Source organism: Onychostoma macrolepis, chromosome 17 (assembly GCF_012432095.1).
Source record: "Onychostoma macrolepis isolate SWU-2019 chromosome 17, ASM1243209v1, whole genome shotgun sequence".
Taxonomy (NCBI): Eukaryota; Metazoa; Chordata; class Actinopteri; order Cypriniformes; family Cyprinidae; genus Onychostoma; species Onychostoma macrolepis.
This window is the reverse complement of record NC_081171.1, coordinates 9375512-9399504: the sequence shown is the minus strand read 5'-3', so window position 1 is coordinate 9399504 and position 23993 is coordinate 9375512. Positions and strand designations below refer to the sequence as shown.

General features: G+C 40.6%; 1 protein-coding gene across 8 annotated transcripts in view; it reads right to left on the bottom strand.

The window, feature by feature from the left end:
- Positions 1-23993, bottom strand: part of bcl11ba (BCL11 transcription factor B a) — a 65670-nt gene that overhangs the window by 16893 nt on the left and 24784 nt on the right. For 7 of the 8 annotated variants that reach the window (XM_058749590.1, XM_058749592.1, XM_058749591.1 and 4 more), the window contains one exon: positions 17155-17544. In XM_058749590.1, the coding sequence (XP_058605573.1) occupies positions 17155-17467 (313 nt within the window). In that variant the 5' untranslated portion in view covers positions 17468-17544. Of the gene's footprint in view, positions 1-17154; positions 17545-19394; positions 19461-23993 lie in introns of those variants that run through there. The other variant, XM_058749594.1, reaches the window with a different exon arrangement.

Here is a 23993-nt window from a genome sequence, read left to right as displayed (position 1 = left end):
TGTTAAATCATGGTCTAAATGTTTAAAGCGAGGATGTTTGTTTTGTTGCCACTCATGTCATGTTTTTGTCTAACCGTGTTTTTTGCATCAATGCCATGACTGGTGCTTCCACTGTGAACGCACCATAAGCCTGATTTGCACGGGACTACAAACCAACAGATTTTTGGACAGCCTCTTCAGTCTGCCCTCATGCCAGAGTGAGAGGGTCCAAAGTGTACAGGCCCAAGAGGGAGCATCCCCACATGATATGCCTCGCTTATTGGCTCAATTCTCTCTCTGGCTCTGTATGATGTAATGAGTCTCCAGTCTTTTGGGCCACAGGCATTGCCATTACATCTACACAATAACCTGTTAAAATGTATTGATGTATATTCATTAAATAAATAAAATAATTAATCAATTAATTAATATTAGTAACAAAGTACTTTTATCAGGTACCCTGCAGGAAACCTCACAAACTGTGCTCCCATTCACTAAAATAACTAAAATCACAGAATGCAATATGAACTCAAACATTCCCCATCAAATTCTTCCAAGATCACATTATCTGGCCTATGCAAATCAAATCAGATATTTATAGCAACTGTATGGCAGCAACAGTATAATTTCTTATTTTTATTTCTCCAAAAGTAAATGTAAGGGACATCAGAGACAAAACTCATACCTAATTGAAAGAACAACCTCTGAACTATATAAAAAATAAATCCTTTAGGTTGTTTCAAAGAATTAAAAACTTGTGAAACTGTTGTGCTATAGGCAGAGATTTATAGAATAAATCCAGAATCCTGAGTTACTTCTTGACTGACTGCAATTGTCAGACTAATGTATGAGGAAGGTGACTCAAACATCTGCCTCACTGATCGGTCTAAACACGTTTACACTCGGCCTCAGTAGTGGGTGTAAAAATGTCTCCCACGGCAGAGCAAAAATTAGGTTTTGGCTTGTGGTTGGGCACCTTTATTTACCCAGCAATTTTGGTGCAGAGATGCCAGCTTGGGAGAAATTCGAGAGAGGTGCATTTTGTGGGGTGTATGAAGCCAGGTGATGCTTGCATCCGAAAAATAAGCAGGATATCTTATGAAGCATAATCATACTAACAGACCAGCTAAATCCCTTACTACCTTCAAAAAATAGACAATTTGTGAGCATTTGCCTCACTAGTGTAAATTCACTCACTCCCTCACTGTTTTCATAAATATACTAAATAATATCTTATTTGAATTCAAAAACTGCCAAAATTTTTGGAACACAGGTAGACCTTCTGTGGTCAGTCTGGAGTAACTAGCTAAATTAAAAGGTGCTGTAAGAGTGCTGGCACATAGAAAATGTCCCTATTATCTGACAGTAACATCTGATTGCATTTTTTCATCCAAGCAGATCTTTTTGGAACTTTTCAGGAACTTTCTATCTGATAATCATAAATGTGTAGTAATAGACGTTCCAGAATGGCTAACAACAATTAACAGCACCTTTAAAACCATTAGCAGTCAACAACTCATAAGTATACATGAACAAACCTGGTGTGTTTATGTGGTTTCGGAGGCAGCGTCCATGCGCTCTGGCCGAGGTCTCTGTGTTTACACTGCTGAGACAGAGAGAACCTGTGCGCTGTGTCCTGGAAGAGCAGATTCAGACCAGACATGGGTTAGAGTAGGAATCCAGGGGCTGGAGAAAGGAGGAGGATGTGTGTCCTCTATCATAAACGGCCCATATAAGGGCCTGATCACACGCAAGCTGCACCTGATGGACTGCGCAGAGACAGGGGGCAGCCGAGGCTGTTGGACCTCAGGAGTGGTGAAAACACACACACATACGCACTTACATAAACACATGACCTGTGCGAGAGGTGCTTCCTATCATCAGGCAGTCGGGAGTGTGAAAGGCTCGCTTTAACAAGCACCTGTAAAATGTAATCAGGCGTACCAAATGCACCCAATAATCGCACCAGCCATTGTGTCCCGGCCCACTCTGTACTTCAGACCAGGGAGGAAAGGCTAGCAATAACGTACTAATTGCACAAGCACTTCATTTCCGTGGCACTCGGCTGCACTGCAACTGAATGTAAATGTTGTTTTAGAGCAACACACAAAAAAGACTGTAACTAAAGCCTTTCTGCAAACTGCATGAAATATTTAAATCACTGAGCCAGACCAAACACGGAGGATGATGTAGCTTCAATTAGCAAACAAAACACAGAGGTTTGTGTACTGACAGGCCGGGAGTTTTTAAAACGCACGCTCGAAGGGGGCCAGGTCTGCCTTACCCAGGCAGTGTTTGGTATCCCTGTCTGTGGAGCATTCAGCTAGACAAAATAATAAGAGAAATTGGGTCAGCATAAACAAAATACCCCTCCCTGTCAGCACAAAGAAAACATTTTCTCATGGGATGATTATAACCGTGAGTCGAAATTGTAAAATGGCCCCAATGTCAAAGAGATGATGATAATCACATGACTCTCAGCGGCATGAACCCTGGCATGCTCAGCGTGTCAAACCACACGCTTGAAAATGCTCTTTGTGAGTGAGATTTTAACTCTTTGCAACCAATTTTTTCCCTGACAACAAAAATAAATGTCTCAAAATGGTGAGCATGATTACAGGAGCCGTGAGCTGCTCTCCTTCTGTTTAATTCCCAAGTGAAAAAGGGGGCTGGAAAAAAAAGCAAAGAAAAAAAAAAGCTTAAGAAAAGAGCACAGCAGAAAGTAATGCTGGAAAAAACATGTCAGAGACTGTAAATGGAGGAAAGGGTGGTGGTAGTGGGGGGTATGGCATTCACACAGTACGCCTGTCTCCAGTATAACTAAAACCAGGCCCTCTCCCATAACCAGTCCAATCTGTTTTCATTTGCCAGAAACAGAGCTCCTCAAACTCCCCCATCTCTCCTCCCCAAACCTGGTCCTCAGCGAAGGAAGAACTTTAAATATCAACTCCGCGCTTCTGGTCGACCATTGCCATACTAGCATGTTATAAACATTGGGATTAAATTCATGGGATTGTTTGTTCTGATGGACCTGGTATATGCACTAATAGTACCCTGAGGCCCTGAGATAGCTAGTTAATTTGTCTAATCTTAAACGGATAGTTCAACCTAAATTGAAAATTCTGTCATCATTTACTCACCCTCATGTCACTCCAAACCCATATGACTTCCTTTCTTCTGTGAAACACAAAATAAGATATTTTGAAAAATGTCCCAGTTGTCCATTTAGACCCCAATGACTTTCATTAAATTAACAAAAACATTTTTCAAAAAGTCATAGAAGTTTGGAACAATATGAAAATCATCACTTTCTCACACTCCAGTTTGGATGAACAACCCCTATTAGAATTCGCAAAAAAAAAAAAACAATCTCCAATAAAATACAGCTGGTAAATATTTGTTTTGGAATATGGTACTGTAGGTTTAGCTGGTCATTAGTTGGTACAAGCTGCTAGGCAATCTTGGACTAGCAACAAACCAGCCGGTCTTGACATCTTATGATGGTCAAGCTGGTTTTTGGAAGTCAGTCAACCAGCTAATTATCAGCCAGAAACCAGCTAGCATGTTCCAAAACACTAGAATGACACATTTTCTCTAGCTTTAACTCCTCACTTTATGTACTTTAAGTCAAATTAGTGGTACAAAGTGCAGTGTGGATTTAGCAAATGAGAAAGTAAACCCGCTAAAACGTTTAACTAGGTTGCCCCAGTCCATGCCATCAAGGAGAGCTGGAACAGAGACAGTCAGACACTAGAAAACTGGAAAATGCTCACTGTCAAAGAGAGCAATGGTTTCTGGCACTGCCTCGGCACAGAGGGAAAAAATGGACTTCAAAAAAATTGCATTAGCTGAGCTATTCATTTCATTTGAGAGAATTTACATCACTGCCTGGGAACGATGTCACAATAAGAGCCAAAACGGACTGTCTTCCCTTGATTCCAGCTCTGTTATGGCTGAGCGTGGCCCTGAAATAATGTCAAAGTGTCTCAAACACCCAAAGAGGACTGCAAGAAAAGAGACGGAGAAAAAAAGGCATTGTGCAAACTGAAAGGATAATGATTCATTCTCTTTTATTCCACATCAACCGGAAATTACTAAAAGCCAAGTGCTTTCTGCCAGTGCAACCCTTGGATTTTAGAGGGTGATCCACATGCATGTTATTGCTCTGCTGGGTTATTGATCATGAGCAGAGACTTGTGCGGTCCGCCGAGGAGTCCTTCAGAGATGCAGAAGGAGCACAGAGCGGAGGCCAGGCGGGTCTTGGGAGCCGAAGCAACGAGGGGAAGATGGGGGCCTGTGTGAGCGAATTAATTACACGTGCATTTTTGGATGGCGTATACCATAATGAGCCCCAGCTGGGCCAGGCATCCAACTCCCTTTAAATGTAACTATAAAAAGCTGGGCATTCAGCAATCCCTTCACAAAGAGAGCAGGGCACTATAAAAGGTCCCTGTGATGTGTGTGCAGAAATGTGCAGGGGGCAGGCAGGGAGCCGTGCCAGCTGGGACGGCCAGGCACACATTTTAAACGTCGAAGGTTGTAATTGCACAGACAACACCGTCTTGACTGGGGCACTCAAAACCATGGTCATGTGACATGGGATAAGGTGATGAAACTCTGTGAATCAACACTAAAAACTGATTAACAAGGAAATGTATTGTAAGGTCACTGTGAAAAAGTTAGCCAGCAGAATGTTAAAAGAGCTGCTTAGTTTTACTGACCGACTTCACACCACTCATTTCACACCTCAGGTTTAAACAGGGTTGATTGATATCACTACCATCTAAGGACGAGGCCGATTACCTTCCGCTTTATTTCAGCTTTGCTGATTAACTTTAATGATGCTCATTTAGTCTTGCAATTCTTATCTGATTTCTGAGCCCAACTGAGCAGAGAGAGAGAGAGAGAGAGAGAGAGAGAAGATCGGTTAGTGCCATCGAGGTAAGAGATGTTTGAATTGGCGAAAAGAGAGAGAAAGTTGACTCTCCAGCCCCAATTAAACTGGGCTGATGCACTGGCCTCCGTTTAATTTAATTTCACATGCTACCTCTCACTTTCAAATTAGGCAGATGGCCAAAGTTCCGCCAGAGGCAAAATTCCACATGGCATCCTCTTCCAACAACAGGGGCCACAGACTGCGGACAGAGCGATGCTCCCAGCCTGGGGTCTACAGATCTCTCCCGACCAAGACGTGGCCACCTGGGACACAAGAAAATTCTGCACATAAAGATACAGCGTAAAGACTTAGCATGGAGGTAAGTTAACAGGGTGGCTTAACACAATAACTGCCTAACTGCCCACATGCAAATAATGCTTTCCTAAGAAAACTCTGGCCTAATTAGGAGGCTAGAGAGGGTAAGTAAACAAAAGTGGCTCAATTACCTGAAAGATATGCCTTTCATCTTCAATTTTTCCTTCAAGTCATGCCAGGTGCATTAACACCTTTCTATACAGACAACAGGGGTGCCATCTTAAAATAACAAGACTCTCTTCTCTACTCCGCTCAACCGCCACAAGCAATTTCGCTGGATTAACCGGCGGGTTTCTCTGGTGGCTTTGAGTGCTGAAGAAAGTGATTTATTTTCCTGCGTCTAATCAGAAGGACGTGTATTAAAGCACAATAAGTGACTGCCGTTGGCTGAGGTCCAGCATTGTTTACAGCTAAAAGGTCCTTGAGCTAGCAAATGAATTAGGCTGCCAATGGGTGGTTTTGCCTTCCAACAGGTTGCAACAACAGCGGCTTTTGTCAAAGATATGAAGTTATCAGACAAGCGCAGCTATTTGCCGATTTTTGTTTTTCAGGAGTTCAAAAAGTAATCCATTTTATTTTAAGCGAGGAAAACGCTAGCATGGGCAGCCATATTGTTTTAACAGATTAAAGGCACCACTGTTTTCATGCAATTTCGAGGGGAATAATTTGATGTGTTTCATCGAGCTTATTGTGTTTTGATAAAGACAGAGGTTGGATTAAATGCGCAAGCCTGAGCCTCTGATGAGTAATCGGGGGGAACGCGGCGCTCGGTAAAAGCAGACACTTGCTCTAATTTCACCACGCTGCCACCCAGACAGTCCCGCTTGTAGAGTAAATAGTAAAGTAACACCAGAATTCACCCACAGAGGAACAAAATAAACTCTTGAAAGCTACGTGTGCCAAACCTAAACAGGGATGGGTGGACGGAAAGTTTGGAAACGGTTGCAGACTCACCGAACGCCAATCGGTTTGTCCCAGTGAAAGGGTTAACCTGAGAGCGTCTCACGGGACAATCGAACGATGCCAGCGCGTGATCCCCTGCTCCAGCCAGCGCTTTGATAGAGCGCTTTCTCTAAACTCCACAGACGAGAGCAATTACTGTAAGAGAAGCATGATTATAGGTCTGCCATATCCACACAGGCCTGGCATTTTGCTGTTTTACATGCCGGGGGTTTCAAAAGAAGAAAGACAGAGGACAGTATAAAGCAGAGGGGGAAAGAGAGAGAAGTCCATGGGGAACAAATATCAATATTGCAGGATGCATTTCAGCTTAAAGCAGCTAGAGCCATCACTCTGGCAGGATGGAATGTCTAGGGCCTGCTCTGCGACCGTTAGCATGTGAAATTGGGTAGACTTAAAACCCCCTAAACAAGGGGATCAACACGCATTCGTCAAGCTGTGCCGCCCGCCCGCGCACACCAGCGCACGCAATCTCCATAGAGCGCTCCGGTCCTTCCGAACGCACTCCGCCACGCTTCCTACCTTCAACAGTGACAAACAGCCCCTCCGTAGACTGTCACCGGGCTTTAATTTCACTCTTAAAAGCTTCTCCCCCACCTCTCCGCATGATCCACAAACTTTGTATTATTCAACCACTGGCCCCTAATCCTCCCGAGCTAACAGAGGGAAAAATTAGCTTTTGTTAAGTGGTGATTTCTCCTGCTAAATGGCAACACCCTTTTGTGGGAAGTATTCCAGGCTTGAGAGGCTTCATTAGACGGTTCGGATTTAAACCGGCGAGATGGACTAATTCTCTCAGACGCGCCGTGTCAAAAAGCCTGAACGGCCCAGGAGAATGTGCAAACGCTGGGAGGAACCTGCGCTAACCTGGTAATCCCATCCTGTCCACTGCTTTCTACACCCGCCCCATTGTTTGCGGTGCCAATCCACTTTTGCCAAAGCGGCTTTAGAGGGAGGTATACAGGGACTGCCATCTAGGCCTGCTTAGACCCAGCCTGAGGGGCTTACAATGCGCTCTCGTCCCCGGCATCTCCCCCGCTTTACAAATTCAAATCTTCATGGAGACTAGTTCACAAAACAAACACTGTCAGTTTGATGGAGCCTCTGTAACGATATGCAAAAGGCGAGCCGGGAAGGTGCTCAGTTTTCCTGAATAGCGCTGCAGCTTTCAAACCTGCAGGAGGAGGACGGGGCTAAACAAATGAAGATAAATACAAAATACCACCTATATGTATTTGGTTTTGAGAAGTGGCTTCAACTTGAAAATCTTAAGAGGATTTAAAAGCTGTTGGTTACCTTGAATAATTCCGCACGAGCCATGCAGGAGAAATCTGTGTGCTGTGTACATCTCTGCTGACAATAAAAGAAACGGAAAAATAAATAAAACAAAGGCCAGCGTGAGGGCGAAAGCCACCAGCGTGTGCACAGAGCCTTGCCAGCGCTCACAGTCCAAATTAGTGACAAGTTTATTCCCTGCCTGTGGTCGGGAGAGACGAAAATCCCGCCATACGACAGCCACAAAGTGGCACAGGGACTGTTTGATGTCTTCATGTGGGATATAGTAACCTCTTAAAGCTTGTACGCAGTCCAGAGCACACAAGATTACACTCTCACAATTACAGTTGGAGGGAATTGTTTACTTCTTTACAGATCGCTGGGAAGACTGTTAGTCCCTCATCTGTGACAAAAACGATAAACTACAAATTATTTGGGGGTGAATTGGGGCAGCAGAAAGAATGCTGAATTTGAATTTAAAATGTGAGGAAGTAGAATTAAAATGTACTGAAATAAATTCAAATAACTGGACAAACTTTGAACATTAGATAATATTGGTTAATATTTGGTTAAGATTTTTTATTACATTGAATAAATTAAATTTGAGGGCCAATGTGAAAGTACATATATATATATTTTTTATAGTTCAGTACATTCCTCTTCCTGTCATTTCAATTCAACTTCCTGTGGGGTGTGACCAGTTCAATTCAAAGTCCAACACACAAATCGAAAGAGAGCCAACATTGGCTCAACTCTGCTTTCCTAAATTAATAATATATGATTTTCTAAATACTTATTTTTTCAAGTATTTCATACAATTTAGTTCCTCCTTCTCCTCAAAGAAATCACTTGCTCTGATGTTTAAGGTCTGATTTGATGCATGTAATATGAGCGGGTTGATTGACTTGCTATGATTACGCTGCCCTTGAGGGTTTAGTGGTGTTGTAAGTTTCTCTCGGCCATTATCACAACACTGATGGCACACATGGCAGCGTTTAGAAAGCGCCAGGCTTCAGGTATGCCAGAGCCATCACACACTCTGTGCATTGCAGCATAGCGCTCATATGCTGAGCGTCTGTTGGCTCACAACACATCTCTTTGTTTTGGAACCAGCCCCAGAATCCTCATGCTGGTAAAAGTTGTGTTTAATTCTGTCGCTATATCAAAATGACAAGGAGACCACCAGTTTCTGAAAAAGAAAAGGAGAGAAAGAAACTCACATATACACTTCTCAGTCTTGCTAGCAAGGGGCATTCACTTATACACACACAACCGGACACAATTACACACATGCACACACATTGTCGTGTGATGCCTTTGCCAAACCACAAGCGAGGGGCCAAAATTCCATAGGCAAATGCTTGAACCCAGCAGGGCTTTGACAAAGGGAAAAGAAAAATCAGTGGAAAGGTAACATTAGTGAAAAGTGTACAAATTAATATGCTTAAATTAAGGCAAATCCCTAAGGACTGAAAAAATGGAGCTCATTTTAAAGGTAAAATACACACACACACACACAAGCAAGTAAAAAGACACCGCATTTAGAAACATTTCATAAGGTTTGCAAGGATGAAAAAAGATCACAAGCTGACGTTAAGTAAACCAAGAAAAGAAAGCGAAATGTAAACATGTTACTTAATTGCATGCTAGCAATAAGACGGATTAAACCAATCAGGTGTGAGACTACGGGGGGGACGGGGGAGGGCACAGGAAGATCTGGAACAAAATGAAAATTAAGAAGGTAAACGATCCTATTTTTGGTTCTATTCTCCCAACGTCCTCCATTCAGATGGTAAAGACACTCTATTGCAGAGAACAGTCTTCTTGTTTAGAAATAAATAGGCCAAACAATAGATTTGAAATGCCTGTCTGCGGTTGAGGGGCTGTTTTCTTCTGCTTGCTTTATGACGTTTCATTACATAGAAAGCTGTTTAAATGACTGCTCTTTTTCTTAGACCAATTACAGGAGATATCTGAGACAACAGCAAGAGAGCGATGCAATAAAGAGGCCCGCACAAACACACAAATGTGCCATCTCCTCTTTCTCTCCGGTACATCCGACGCCATCTCCTCCTGACCCCCCCTAAAACACAAATACGCAAACACACACTAACTCACACACACACAAATCCCCACATCCACAAGCGCCACCGCCACCAATCACAGCCCTGACGCCAGGACATCAATTCTCGCAAGTCGCAGAAAATTACCATGCATGAATGCAAAAAAGCCTGATCAGGAGTAATTAACACGGCTTCATATGCAAATTTTATTAATGCAGAACTACAAAGTCATTATGCAAATGCAACTTTCGTCAAGCCTCTTGACAAATATTCAGAGCTCCAGCCAAAGAACAGGTTTTTCTCTCTCTCTCTCGCTCTCGGTCTCTCTCTCTCTCAGACTCTGTACTTTTTTCCAAGGCACAGAGAATGTATAACAAGTATGTTAAGTTATTTCAAACTTGGGAAATCTTTTTTTTATATTCTTATGGAAGTTTAAATCTTAGCAGTAAGGCGATGATGGCCAGGCATCCGCAATTAAAAAGCTGGCTCTTGGTAATGACTGTTTGGCTTTGGAGCGAGGTAATGAACCTGTAATTCTGGGGGAAGCGTGGGGGGGTGGGGGGGATGCGGATATGAATATGCATGAGGCTCACTGCCTTTGATGATTAAAGAAAATTTTAATATTTAAATGAGTGCATGCAAAGTGATTAACTGAAAAAAGCAACGAGGCAAAAATCTGAAAAGGATTTCAAGATGCTGAGAAGAACATGGATGCAGCTTTCCTTTTTTATGGTCTATTAATGACTAAAACTGTTTTCTCTCGTTCTTTCACTCTCTCTTTCTCTCTCTCTCTTTCTCTCGTTTTCAGCTTCTCACTCCTCCTGGCTTTTCCTGTTCTTGCCGCTGCTGGACACGACCCAAATGCAAGGATTTGGAAGGCATTTCAAAAGCTAAGTAAAGGTAGCACTTTCCTGAATTTTGAAGTAGTGGATTAAACACACAGGAGGGAAGAAATTAAAGTCTGGTTCACCAAAGGGAACGGCTTTAGCAGCATGTAAGGCCGTGTCATAGCTACTGAGGATGGTTTGACATGAGCCGCAGAGGGCCACGTAATCAACCGCCGATTATGAGAGATATTGCTAAAACCAGACACTCTACTTTACTTGACGGCCACGAAACTAATAGCTCTAAACATATAAATTGAATTGATTTTGCAAGCTTGATTACGTGTCGCAATAATGTAAAAATGCAAATTATTCCAAATGCAAATATAGAAATGTAGCACGTTAAGTCAGTAAACAAACTATTAATGCAAATTTGGACGTTAAGCTTAAGTGTTGATAAGTTTAAAAGGTGCAATATACATCTAGTCCAGGAAAACATGACAAAAAAATCCCTGCTTGTTTGCTTGCACCTTAATGCAACTTTCAAAGTACATATCCAGGCTGCAAATTTGTAATGCACATATGGGGGAAAAAAAGACAAATGCTGCATTATATGTCTGAACCAATAGCAAATGTGGCTAATTCCAACATTTAAAAAAGTGAGGAAAAAATGGTTAAACTACACAAAAATGGGCAATTTTCACTTCAAAACGGCCGCTTGGTCTGACTTCAGGCTTTACTGAAACAACTGAAAGGGAATAAAACAAGACGACCAGCAAGAGAACTGTATCTGAGGCAACATATTAAATCAAACATCTATCTGTGCACACTGATTCAGGCATAGCCTCTGCACCAGGGCAGACCGTCCTCCTGCCAAGCCTTTGTGAATCTTAATTGAAAAAATGGCATGTGTGTCTTATTATGGAAGCATGTTTTCGATATCTCTGCGCCTGTGTTGTGTCATTATTTATTGAAGAGCCCTCCCAGTGTATATGTTGATTCTGAGAGAGGGACATGTACTCTCAATTGAGATGTTCTGTGCAGCGAGGGAGGATCCAAATATCTGTTTATTCTGGACTATGCATGTTCATCTCTGCTGGGCAGAAAATAAGAAAAATATACCATCTTCTGATGTACTCAAAATTTTGTCTGCTTTATAACAATGTTAAACATCTAATAGGCAGCGCATGTTCTCTCAATTCCCCTCTGTAAATATTGAATTTAGACATTACATCAGAGAAAATGTGAACTGTACATGCAAGATAGACTAAACCATGAAACCTAGTCAACCTAATGCCTAATAACAAACAAAGATGAAATATAAATAAATGCTAACATTTGAAACAAAGCACATAATGCACAGTTACAAAGCTGGCAAACCATGCTGGCACCACACCACTGCAAGTGAAATTCTGAAACAAATCTTTCTGGGCAAAATCTCAAAAATAGGTAGGAAGTGAGGGCACGTAACAGGAACCGGCCGGGCTCAGTATCACTAAAGCCAGGACCGGATCGTTCTCCAGAGCATTAAAAGCGCCGAGATGAGAGATACACCACAATCTCAGTATTGAGACACAATAACCACATTTTATCACTCAGTACACTGATACTATTTTACAGTGTGCTCCATAAATAGAATGTAAACAATTTGCATATTTGAATAATTAAAAATGCATGCGGTAATTTTTTTTTAATGTTTTACTGTATAGCATTGTGCTAAAGTTTTCAAAAATGTCTATTAAAATAATGTAATAATGTGATCGTATTCAGCTGGTCATGTGATCACAACATGGTGGCGCCCTTAATAATACTGATAAGATTGGGGTCTGTTTTACACATATTTTCTATTAATTCAAGTACTATTCATTCCTTTATGCTTTAAAATTTTAAATGAAATAAAAAAAAAAAAAATGACTGAGAGCACATTTAATTACCATTCACAATGAATCTGTGACCATCAAATATGCTGATACTGAAGATGTCAGGCCCCGAACATCAAGCGTTTTGGCTCCTGATGAATCGATTTGCATAACACCTACAAACGGTTCTGGCACTAGACTCGAGACGGCATTAATGGCAGGTGCGGGCTATGAAGCGACAGGGGCCCAGCGGTGTGATCACTCTCAAGGAGAGGCAGGGTGAGAGAGAAAAGTGTTTGAGGTAAATTTCTTTATAAATATAGCATGTCTCATGAAATATTCACCGCGACGATCTGGTGAGCCAAGGGTCAGAAATAACTCCCCCTGTCGCAGCACTTGTTAGACGTGTAAAGCTGTGTGAGTGTGCTTGGATGGTGTGAGTGGAGAGAGAGAGAGAGAGAGTGAAACGTTGACAGAAACAGGGGCCCATCATGGCAAAAGACATGTCCACCATCTCACCACATTGCCTGCTGGCGTTCCTATGGTGATAGAATGCGAGCTAACTGATGCAGCCTGAGATTGAGCACTAATGCAATTGTATGGCATTTTATAGTCACTTTTTAATAACAACAACAACAACAACAGTAATAAAATATTTATGTTTATTCCTTCCTCAATACTGATGGCCCTAAGTATTAAACTTCAATTAACTGCTAAACTGCTTAACATGCATTAACATTTAAACTTTATTTTAAAAGAATAATCTGAATTATCAAAAATGTATAAATCAAATGATCTAAAATATTTGTTTTAGATCATTTGACTTTGGTTGTTGTTGTTTTTTGTAAACTTTATATTTTTAATATTGAAAAAGAGTAACATTGATAGAATGTTCAGCATTCAGATGGTAACAGCGATGACAGAGTATTTGCATACCGAATTCAGATTAGTCTTGCTTCTTATTAGCCTAAACACACCTAAATATAACTAAAAATGTCTAAAACAAGTCTTGATGACTTGAGGTCTTGACTTATGTCAGTCAACATAATATGACTAAATAAAACTAAACTGAAAAATAAAATAAAGCTCAAAAAAGGTCATGTGAACACAGTACTGTAACCAAATATATCCGGACAAATCAAAACCCTTAAGGAAATGTTTGCTTTCTATTTGTCACCCTTATTTACATTGATTTTTAAGCCAACCTCAAATGCAACATTGGTTTGGAATGGTACGTGGCTGCATCACCACACATGCACACCAAGAAGAGCTTGATTACAACCAACACCAAACACTTTGAGAAATAAGCCTTTATTTACGCTCTTTATTTACACCACATCTGATTCGGTTTTCTTGAAAAACTAAAACACAACCGTCCCTGTTGGGTGCTGCAGAACACAAACAAACAGATGACAAACAGAGCTTGACACAATCTTCTTTCCTTCCACCATCACACATGCATATATAAAACGTACAAATTTTGCATCTGATCACTTATATGTCATAAAGTCAGTGACTGCGAATTCAAAAGCAGATTTTGAGAATTAAACATCAGTAGGCAAAATAAAAAGAGATGGAGAGGAAGCTCACATTCCCTGAAGGATGTTGATTATTCCAGCTGTATTTAGACATGAATATGTATTATCTAGACCAGAGCCTACCTTAACCAAAAACACCTATTCTAAGATTTTATGCATAATATTATCTCATAATCCTTTTGTTTCAGGTTCATGAGATCATATTAAATTATTGCTCTTTAATTAAGGCATCCTCACAGCGAACAATGCAGCGTGGTTCATAGCACCTCTATCTGAGATCTATAATTAAATAACAAGTACCATTAAATGCCTGGCCAGCTTCAGCAGGCTAAGCCATCTAGATGCATTAAGGGGTGGTAAATGTCTTATTTATTTGTTTATTTATGTATGTATTTCACATTTGCACTGCTTAATGGTGCACAGTGGTAACAGCAACTATGTCGGCCATCTCAGGGCCCTATTTTTCAGTGCCACTGAACTGTTTTAACCTAGCTGTGTGACACAAGAGGGGCTCTAGTGGCTCGTGCACGCAAACCAAGCCCTCCCAATGCCCCCAGCAGCAGCTCCTATCGCCTGAGGGTATGCAGAATGTCATATTTTATTTAATTAGGGCTATTAAATATAATTAAATTCCGCTGAAACTTAAGACGGCTAAGTGGCAATACAATACAGTGCCGAGCGAGCCTGTGTCCTGCTGATATTTATGCGAGAAATATTGAATTCAACCCTCAAGTGGTTCCTCTTCAATGGCTGTCCCATATTGTCATAGATAACGTTGACTTTTTCATACACACTAATAAAGAAAAAGCTACTGGGAGAATTATCACTAAAAGCAATTTCAGTAATCAGAATACTTTATCACAAGGTCTTTTTCGACTGATTATAGGGTTTCCGGAGCAAAGCACACAATGTTTAGTTATCATCACGGAGTCTCTAGAGAACAGTTACTTATATGTGACTTAATGAAGTTGCCGTTTAGTACCTTCACTCAGCCAAAAACCAAGAATCACTTGGATGATTTTCCTCCTAAAGGCCCGTAATGTATGCAAGATATGAGCCGTGATATTGGGAACGTTAACTTCAGGAAGGAAGGCCAGAAATGATGCTCTTCCTGTTGGACTATCTGTGAATCACATGTGAGAGGCCAAGAAGAGAGGGCTGATGTGATGGAGGCTGACGTGTGGGAATGAAGCGGTGGAGTTTAAGACTTGTCACAACATTGCTTGTGTGTCAAGGTTACTCGGACGGTTTAATGAAAAGATCAAAATGCACTCTGGCCTAAAAAAAAAAGATGTGAGGGTCTGGAAGAGCAGGGAACTCTTGCGCATATAATGTCGGTCTGATCAGAGTTAGCTTTTGGAATCTTATTGATGGATTCAGAAGTGGTCTTCCTCATCAACATCTCTCTCTCTCCCGCATTCTCATGCTTTCTCTCATTTCTCCACTTGAAGCTGGCAGATGGATATATTATAGAAGAAAAAAAAAGAAATTCATGAAAAATGATCTGTGCTTTGCCGAGCAAGAGTACCACTGCTATTTTCAAGGCGGAGTGGCTGAGTGTTTTTTTGCGTGTCATTTTCTGTTTCACGTCGAGAACAAATGGAACGGGAAAGGTTTAGCATAAAAGAATACTTTAACCTGCTGGGAGGCAATTATGAATACAAGGCAGCCTGTGAGTGTTTAGCCGCATGCTCAAGCTGACATGCAAGCGTCTTAATCACTTTCAGAGGATGTTTCATCTGCCGTTATATTCTTCTCTGCGAACTGCCTCCCTCTCCAGCCCCGAATTAATGAAAGGTGTAAAATTTACTCTTGCTAACTGCAATATGATTTACAAAGGCAAATGTTCACCTTTCATATGCCATTTTTCAAATTCTGAAGTTTAAATGAGATTAAAACTACTTTTCAGTGTGGATCTTTTCACAAACGAAAGAGAGATTTAGTCATTTTAGAAGGCATTGACTGAAATAACATTAATTGGATAATCTAATACTATCAAATTTTTTTTTAATTCGCAATAAAAGTAACATGAATAGTGTCCTTCTTCCTTTTTATCCTTAAAAATACAAGCTGATGTTTTAACATTTACAAACAGAGAATTTTGTCAAGAACAGAAATTGATTATATTCAGAATAAGTCATTTAAAGGTTTACATCAACAAAAATGTATGTATTTTTACAAAAGATAAAAAAAGAGACGCAAACACCCATGTGAAATTGACTCAAACTACAATCATTATATAATATAATACAGTCAAACTATGAGAATGATATGATGTGTGTGTGTGTGTCTTTGCACTAAAACATTCGTTTTTGAACCCTGACCTAAAGTTTGTTTTTTGTGTGTGGTTAGCAAAGCGCACGCTTACCAGTCAGTCTTTAAAAAAAAAAGGAAACATCAATGATGAACTGTAGTGGAACAGTTTGCACGTAACTGTGTGGACGCTTGCATCATATTTCACAACTGACGCCAACACTCTCTCGGTGTGAGCAGCCAGCCAGTCAGTCTGGGAGTGAAGTCTGCCTGCATCATGTGAGGTACTGAGTAATTTAGCAGCGGCCTCATTATTACAGACATTTAAATACACGAGGCATTGTGGTGGCACGGAATAAATTGTCTCCGATGCCGCGGGTAACTTTCGCAAATAAGGATTGTGAGGCATTAAAAAAACGACGTTATTAAAAACCGAGGCAGTGTCATAAGCCGCTCCCCTGCGTTTCCCCCGGTAACTTTGTCCAACCTAGAATATTATTTTATGAGACCCATTTCCCAAGATCCCTCCGGGTTCTTTGTGAAGGACTTGACTGCGCTGTTTTGTAAGATAACTGGGAGAGTTCTCTCCCTACAGCTGGACTAAACTAAACTGCCTCTTTACCCCTATTCAATAGGAAACTCACTCTTTTAATCCTACTCTATTTCTTTCTTTCTCTCCTCTCCTCTCTCGCTCACCCTCTTTTTTTTTTGAGCATTTGAATTTTAATGAGCTTTTCACCTTTTAAGCAGATGGCTCAGGCTGGATTTCTCCATGAAAGTAGGGTGAGTTCTCTGTCACGTCTTGCACAATTTGTTTCAACTACCAGAGTCCTTCAGGGGGTTTTAGGGCTTTGAGTCAGTAATGTGATGTTTCACTTTGCACGGCGTAGGCTCCCCTAATGAAATCAGCTGAAGGAAAAACAATCTCTCTTGAGGCTCGCAGATGAGCGGTATCACAATCACTACAGGACGCCCAGAGTCCTACCGAGGTAAATGAGTGCGTGTCTCCCTTTGTCTGCAACTCTGCAGGCTCTAAGTGTACGTTTGCGCACTTAAGTATTAGAAAACATGCTGGCGCGAGAGAACGTGTGAGTTCATTAGCGTCAGCTTCGTATGCCTGCTCAAAACTTTTCTGGGGAGAGTCTGACCTACCTGCCAGGCCACTTTCTTGCTTGGGGCAAATTCCTTTTGGGGGCGTCAACAGTCTCTCGTCCTCTTCTTCAGGTGTCACCTGGATTCCAATTTCGACCGGTTCCACCACTTTCCTCAGCTCTGCGCGGGGCGGCGAGGGGCTATTGCGGTCCGCCATCTTGTCGTAGCAGCCGTGGCCAGTCGTCAGACCCTGGCATTGCTTTTTCTTGTGCTCAATGAAGAGCAGAATGTCCCCCAGGGGAAAGGTTAGTTGGCACTGGCCACAGGTGAGGAGGTCATGGTCGCCCAGGCCCGGAGGCAGAGGCCCAGGCATGCTGGGATCCAGCAGCGGGTGAGGGTGAGAGTGGAGATCAGCCACGGCCAGTCCCGCATCCACATGCTCAGCTTCCGCTATGGGGCAAAGCAAAAGAGAGAAGCATTTTGAGATAATAGGAAATTCTTAACAAATGCTCCGTCTGTGCACAAATAAACAGTGCATATTAGCCTAAACAAATAATAAAAAAAAAAAAGATTTAAACTTGGATTTAAACTTACTCAGCCACTCAAATTAGTTTTGTTTCTGCTGATGTAACCAAGGCCATGTGGAAATATATTATCCAATAATATCACAGAATAATGTGCTTAACTCGATTTCAGATTCTGATAATTACAAGTCCCGCCCTATGTTATTTTCCACATAATATGTGACCCTGGACCACAAAACCAGTCTTAAGTCGCTGGGGTATATTTGTAGCTATAGCCAAAAATACATTGTATGGGTCAAAATTATCGATTTTTCTTTTATGCCAAAAATCATTAAGATATTAAGTAAAGATTATGTTCCATGAAGATATTTTGTAAATTTCTTACCGTAAATGTATCAAAACGTAATTTTTGACTAGTAATATGTATTGCTAAGAACTTCATTTGGACAACTTTAAAGACGATTTTCTCAATATTTTGATTTTTTTGCACCCTCAGATTCCAGATATTTAAATAGTTGTATCTCAGCCAAATATTGTCCGATCCTAACAAACCATACATCAATGGAAAGCGTATTTATTCAGCTTTCAGATTATGTATATTATTATAAATCTCAAGTTTCACTCTGAAATATGTCACTTCATGCATTTAGATTAATTCAGACACATCAGCATGGGAATTCAAAATAAAATACTAGCCTCTTAGTGAAAATTATTATTTAATAATATAATAATAACAACTAAATATTTTTTTGTTTCTGTTTCACTCTGAAATACGTCACTTCATGCAAATTTAATGCATGCGTTTATCTTTATCCTGTCTTCTTAAAGTCATTGAAAAATCATAGAATTAGAAGGGAAACTGAAATAAAATACTTGGGCCAAAATATTATTAACCAATAATATCATAGCATAACATAAAACCCTCACTCAATCAAAAACAAAATCAAGTCTCACTGAAATCAAGTCTTTCTTGCTTAATATTCTGCTTCACTCAGAAATGCACTAGTCACTTTATGCAAACTAAATGCATTAACAAACACTGATTCATCTTTAGCTCATAATTTGCCACTGCATTTCCATCTATCCATGCATCCCTAACTGCCTTCGCACACTAATTCATATAAAAATAAAAATAAAATAAAATGACTTAAACACATCAGCACATTGAAATAAAATACAAATGGCGTGGAACTTGAGACATAATCACACATTTTCTAAGAGTTCAGGGTCAGGTCATTTAGCATTTCGTTATTTGGCAGCTTGTTAAAATAAAGGAAATTAATGTTGGGGCCCGTTTGAGCGTTCACCTACGTCCCATGACAGTCCCACTAAACTTCGAGAGCAGAAAATAAAGGCTGACTTAAATTTAATCATCCCAGCGGCCACACACGAGGCACCTCGCTCCAGTTCGGCGTGTTCTGTCCTGTAACCAGCCAACTCTTGATAAACATCCATATGTGAGGCCGAGACCCAACAGCAAGGCACTGTTATTAATATACAATACAGTATTTGTGAGCTTGAGAATGAGACCGCCAGACCTGAAACAGAAAGTCTAAAGGGAGAAGAGAAAAAAAAAAAAAAAGCAAGAAGGAAGGAGGGAGGGCTCCGTTTTTGGCTGTGAGAGATATTTGCACAGCCATGAGAGCAAGAGGCCCTCCAGATCTTCTGGTTGATTCTGTCACCTAGATAAACAGTGTGGAGCGGTGGGCGCTCAAACCACAAAGTACGCCGGACAACCTCGGTCCCTCTGCCTCCATTTTGAAATTTCATCCTCACCTTTCAGCACGCGGCCACAATTGGCCCTTTGTAGCCCAACGCCGAGTGCAAGAGCAGTTTTATCAAAGACAGTAGAGGCCCTTGACAAAGCCCCCTCGGGACCCCCTGACAGACAGCTCTGTTGATGTTACATTTGACAGCTTATCCTTGCGCCATACTAATCATAAGATCTAGACAAACACCTCTCTGACTGCCACTTTACACTCTTCAGCTTCCTGTCACTGCTTTCATGCTCTCTCTACTCAACACGCTGCATGATTTGGGTGAAAGCGGGGAAAAAAAGAAGAAAAACACTACCATAGCAACACTTAGAGCCACACAGTGAGCAGGTGCGGATTTTTGAAGTGCACATAAATCTGGGAGGAGAATGAAGGGAGGAATTCTCAAATTGTCAGAGCCTAAAGGACAAATGTGGGATGTTTTTAAAGAAACAACAACCCTGTGGAAGAACACAAATTAGAATTAATTTATTAGAATGTTTTAATTTTCAAATTTGGCCTGAGTACTGTACACGCTTTTCACCAATATGAGGCCTAAAAGCCTCTTTGAGAAAAGCCGTGAGAAGAGACAGACGGCAATAGAGACAAAGATGGAGGAACGGACCACGCTGCTCACACAACACAGGTAGCCCTGTTTACATCTCCCAGAGGAACCGGCTAACCACTAATTTTCGATGATAAATTACGAGCAGCCTGCGCATCCATCTGCAATTTGTCCACGGTCCAAATTATGAATGCAGACAGATTTGTAATGTCAAGCTCAGAATGCAGCTTTGAAAACGAAACCACTAAACCCCCCTCTTATCTTTATTTCAGACGATACACACTACATTAGAGCAGCTTCAGATGTGCATCCTGTTAAACAACAGCATCTAAAGACTTTGCAATCATATTAAGAAAGCATTTTGATTAAAAAAAGCATTACAATATATATATATATATATATATATATATATACACACATTACATCTGCACACACATGCCACTGTTTTCAGATTTTGCACTATAATGAAGGAAATAAGGAAGATGACTAAGGTAGTTGAACCCCCCTCAGATCCAGCCCCCCCGACTCAGACATATAGGAGTAGAGCACAGACCCCCTTCGAGCAATATCAGGCCATCTGTGCATTAAATTAGTCTGCATGTAAATAAAGAGAAAGGCCTGCACAGAGACTCATCAACCTATGCAATACACTGCATTAAAAATATGACTGTGGCTACATTGTACTTATTTACTTCAAATAAATAATTTTGTTATTTAAATTTTAATATTCATTTATTTTGAATCACGGACATTTTTGGATATTTGGGTATTATGAATAGAGGTATTAAGTGTTGAAATATAAGTATTTTTAAATCAATTATACTGCATTATATATATATATATATATATATATATATATATATATATATATATAATAATTATATATATATATATATATATATATATATATATATATATATATATATATATAGTATTATAATTTTATTTTATTTTATTTTTGTTGTGAGAAGTGAAAACCTTTTGTCAGGAGGTTACATATCCAATGTCACAATTTACTAAAAAATTTTAAATTTAAACAAAAAATAATAATAATAATAATTTTAGATTATAATTTTCCTTTTTTAATTTAAAGCTTCAAATAATTTTATATGAAGATTTTTGTGACTCATCTGTACATAATTTTCTCTATCGCTGGGGAAGGTCTCACAACAAAAACGGTTTTACATATAGCTGTAACTGTACTTGCACCTGTGAGCACATGCACAAAAAAAGCATATGCATTTGAACCAATAAATGAAGATTGCTGGCAGGCATGTACATGAGCAATATGCGTGCATGTTTGTGTGTCACGCGTTTGTGCATCCTGGGAAGCTGCACCAGCAGAGATACGCACACACACATGCATACACAAACAAACACTACTACAGGAAGAGGTAATTTTCAAATGATCTTCAAGTTCAAGAAGACAACATGAACCACAGAGCATATTTTTGACATTTGTATTAGACTCAGATAAACAGCTATAATTCACCAAGAAGGTAATAAGTTATACAATAAAAAAAGAAGTTATAAGCCGTTATAAGCTCTCAAACTGCGGAACAGGAGGTTAGAGTGAGATTGCAGCCTCTTAGTACTGTGGGAGAGAATTTGAGGTGCGCTAGTGGAAAGCGTTAGTTTAATGTGTCATAGGTCTAGCACAGACCTGAATCAAAGTGACAGCTGGAGAAAAAAACCAGAGTGGTAAAGAACGTGCGCAGCTGAAATTTTCTCTCTCCCTCTGTCCCCTTCTTTTGCTCTGTCTGTGCCAACCACAGGAAACACGCTGCTTGCAAGCAATGCCGCTAGTACGCACTTCAAAAGAAGGGACCCCCGTATGCACACACACACACACACACACACACCAGGTGTTGTAATCATGTAAACATACAGCAGAGTCTTGGATTTGCCTATAGAGTCTGAACTAATCCATAGGTGAGTTAAATGCTTCAAGATGTCAATTATTCACCATTCAAAACATCTATGAAGTTTTCTGTGTAGAATGTCTAAGCAGCTTTTTTTCAGGAGAATAAAGGAGAACGGTGATTGTTAAGCAAAATTTCAGTGAATAACGACTTGAAGACTGAATATATAAACAACTGTGGAAAAGAGCAGCTCGGACATTCTTCCAAATGTCTCGTTTTGCTTTCCACAGAAAAAGAAAGTCATGCAGGTTTGGAAAGACAAGGGGATAAATAAATGACAGAATTTTCTTTTTCTTTAAATAACTCTGTGGAAGGTATGAGATTGAACTACGCAGGCCCGAGATCCGATGGTGTACGTTTCCTGCTCTAGGCAAACAGGTGAGAGTCTGCAATTCTTCACAGTCACACACACTCACGCTCTCACACACACTCTCATCCACCAGTGATAACAATGCTGTCACCAAGGTAACATTACAGCTCATGATTTTCTCTGATCCCTCAACAAATACTCCATATAATTCTATCAGGGCCACTGAAATGTCAAATGTTATTTGTCTTTATCAAGCACTCTCTGGCAGCCAGAGAGAAAGACAGTGAGGGACAGTGGAAGTAAGAAAGCCTGAATAATATTTATAGATAGCTAAAAAAGGATGATATGAAATGAAATCTCGACTTTGGATAAAATGCACACTTACTATTATACCTCCATTTTATTTTTGAATGCAAAAAAATGCAAGAAATAGACTATATTTTTCATGCACATGCTACCTTGACATCCTGAAATCAGTAAAACGTAGTAATGTTAAAAATAAGCCTCATTAACCTAAGAAGGCTACATGTATATGAGTCAGAATGAACACTAATGGGATTTCAGTAAAACATAAAACGAAAAAAAGACATGGCTTCCAAAAACGAACGCAACACAAGGCACGTCTTAACACAGTTTTGGATTTATCCTTTTCCATTCTGGATTTACGCACCATTGTTCAGGGGCCCTCTGACTCATACTTAACGGAGTCTTTTTGTTTGTGAGGAACCAAATTGCTGTTGACAGGTATTTGGCTGATCACGGTACAGTCTGGCTTTCCCTCTAAAACACACAAAGGTCTGCGAGTTACGTAACAACGCTTTAGCAGCCCCGCATTAACGTACCTTTCATCCTCGGACTGTCACCCTGCAAACCCCACCATTAACGCTCAGCGCTATTTGGCTCACAGTTGAACTGTTGAGATTTTCCGTAGCGATACCAGAATGAAAAGTCACAGTCAAACAGGTTTTGGAGGGTTTTTCAAGCCATTGCAACTGTTAGGGCCTAATTAGACAACACACACCATTTAACGGATTTCATATTGTTTTTTACTGGGTCCATAAATTTTCCTATTTAAATCTTGAAAGACTTTATAATGCTGTCCAGATATAAAGATTTACCCCGCGCCAATTAAAGCCATTCACAGAACTGTGTGCGCTGAGGGCAGAGCGTGCTGAAAATGAAAGCCAGGGAAAGGGCCTAATCAAACAATAAAAGCTCCGCTTTACTGTTTGTGCATTATTTTCCTATGTTTCCCATCAGCCCGAGCTGCACAAGAGCAGAAGCAGTGGGTGGGGGCTTCGCTAGTCACGCTGCTACGTACACAAACCTGACCACACCAGCCCACAAACTCCAGTTCAGAAATACCCACCCGTTACCCAAGCACAAAACAAGAGGTGCAGGCTAGCTGAGTAGGACAGGCTGGATTTGGGTTGAGCCTTCCACTCAGACGGCACGCAAACAAACAAACAAACAAACAGGTTGGCAAAGAGGTAGCAAGTCAACGACAGCCGTCTTTTCAGTCATTTCACGTTCGCAAAAGGCCTGTGTAACACATGCACATGTAGCAACGACGCTTACAGGAATCTATCAGGAATTAATTAGTCTGTCATTAATCTGTAACCCACAGTCAAACGCACTGAGGCTCAAACCTCAAGCCTCCGCCTTGCGCTAGGCCTCTAGTTTTCCTGTTTTCTCTTGCTTAAAAACATCTCTGCGACCTGTTTGTTTAGCTTTGTGTCAAAATGTATGCCATAAAGCACTCTTCCACGAGGGACACCATCATGTTTTAGCTCTGTTAGCCTGAAGGCCTTTGCAAAATCCTGT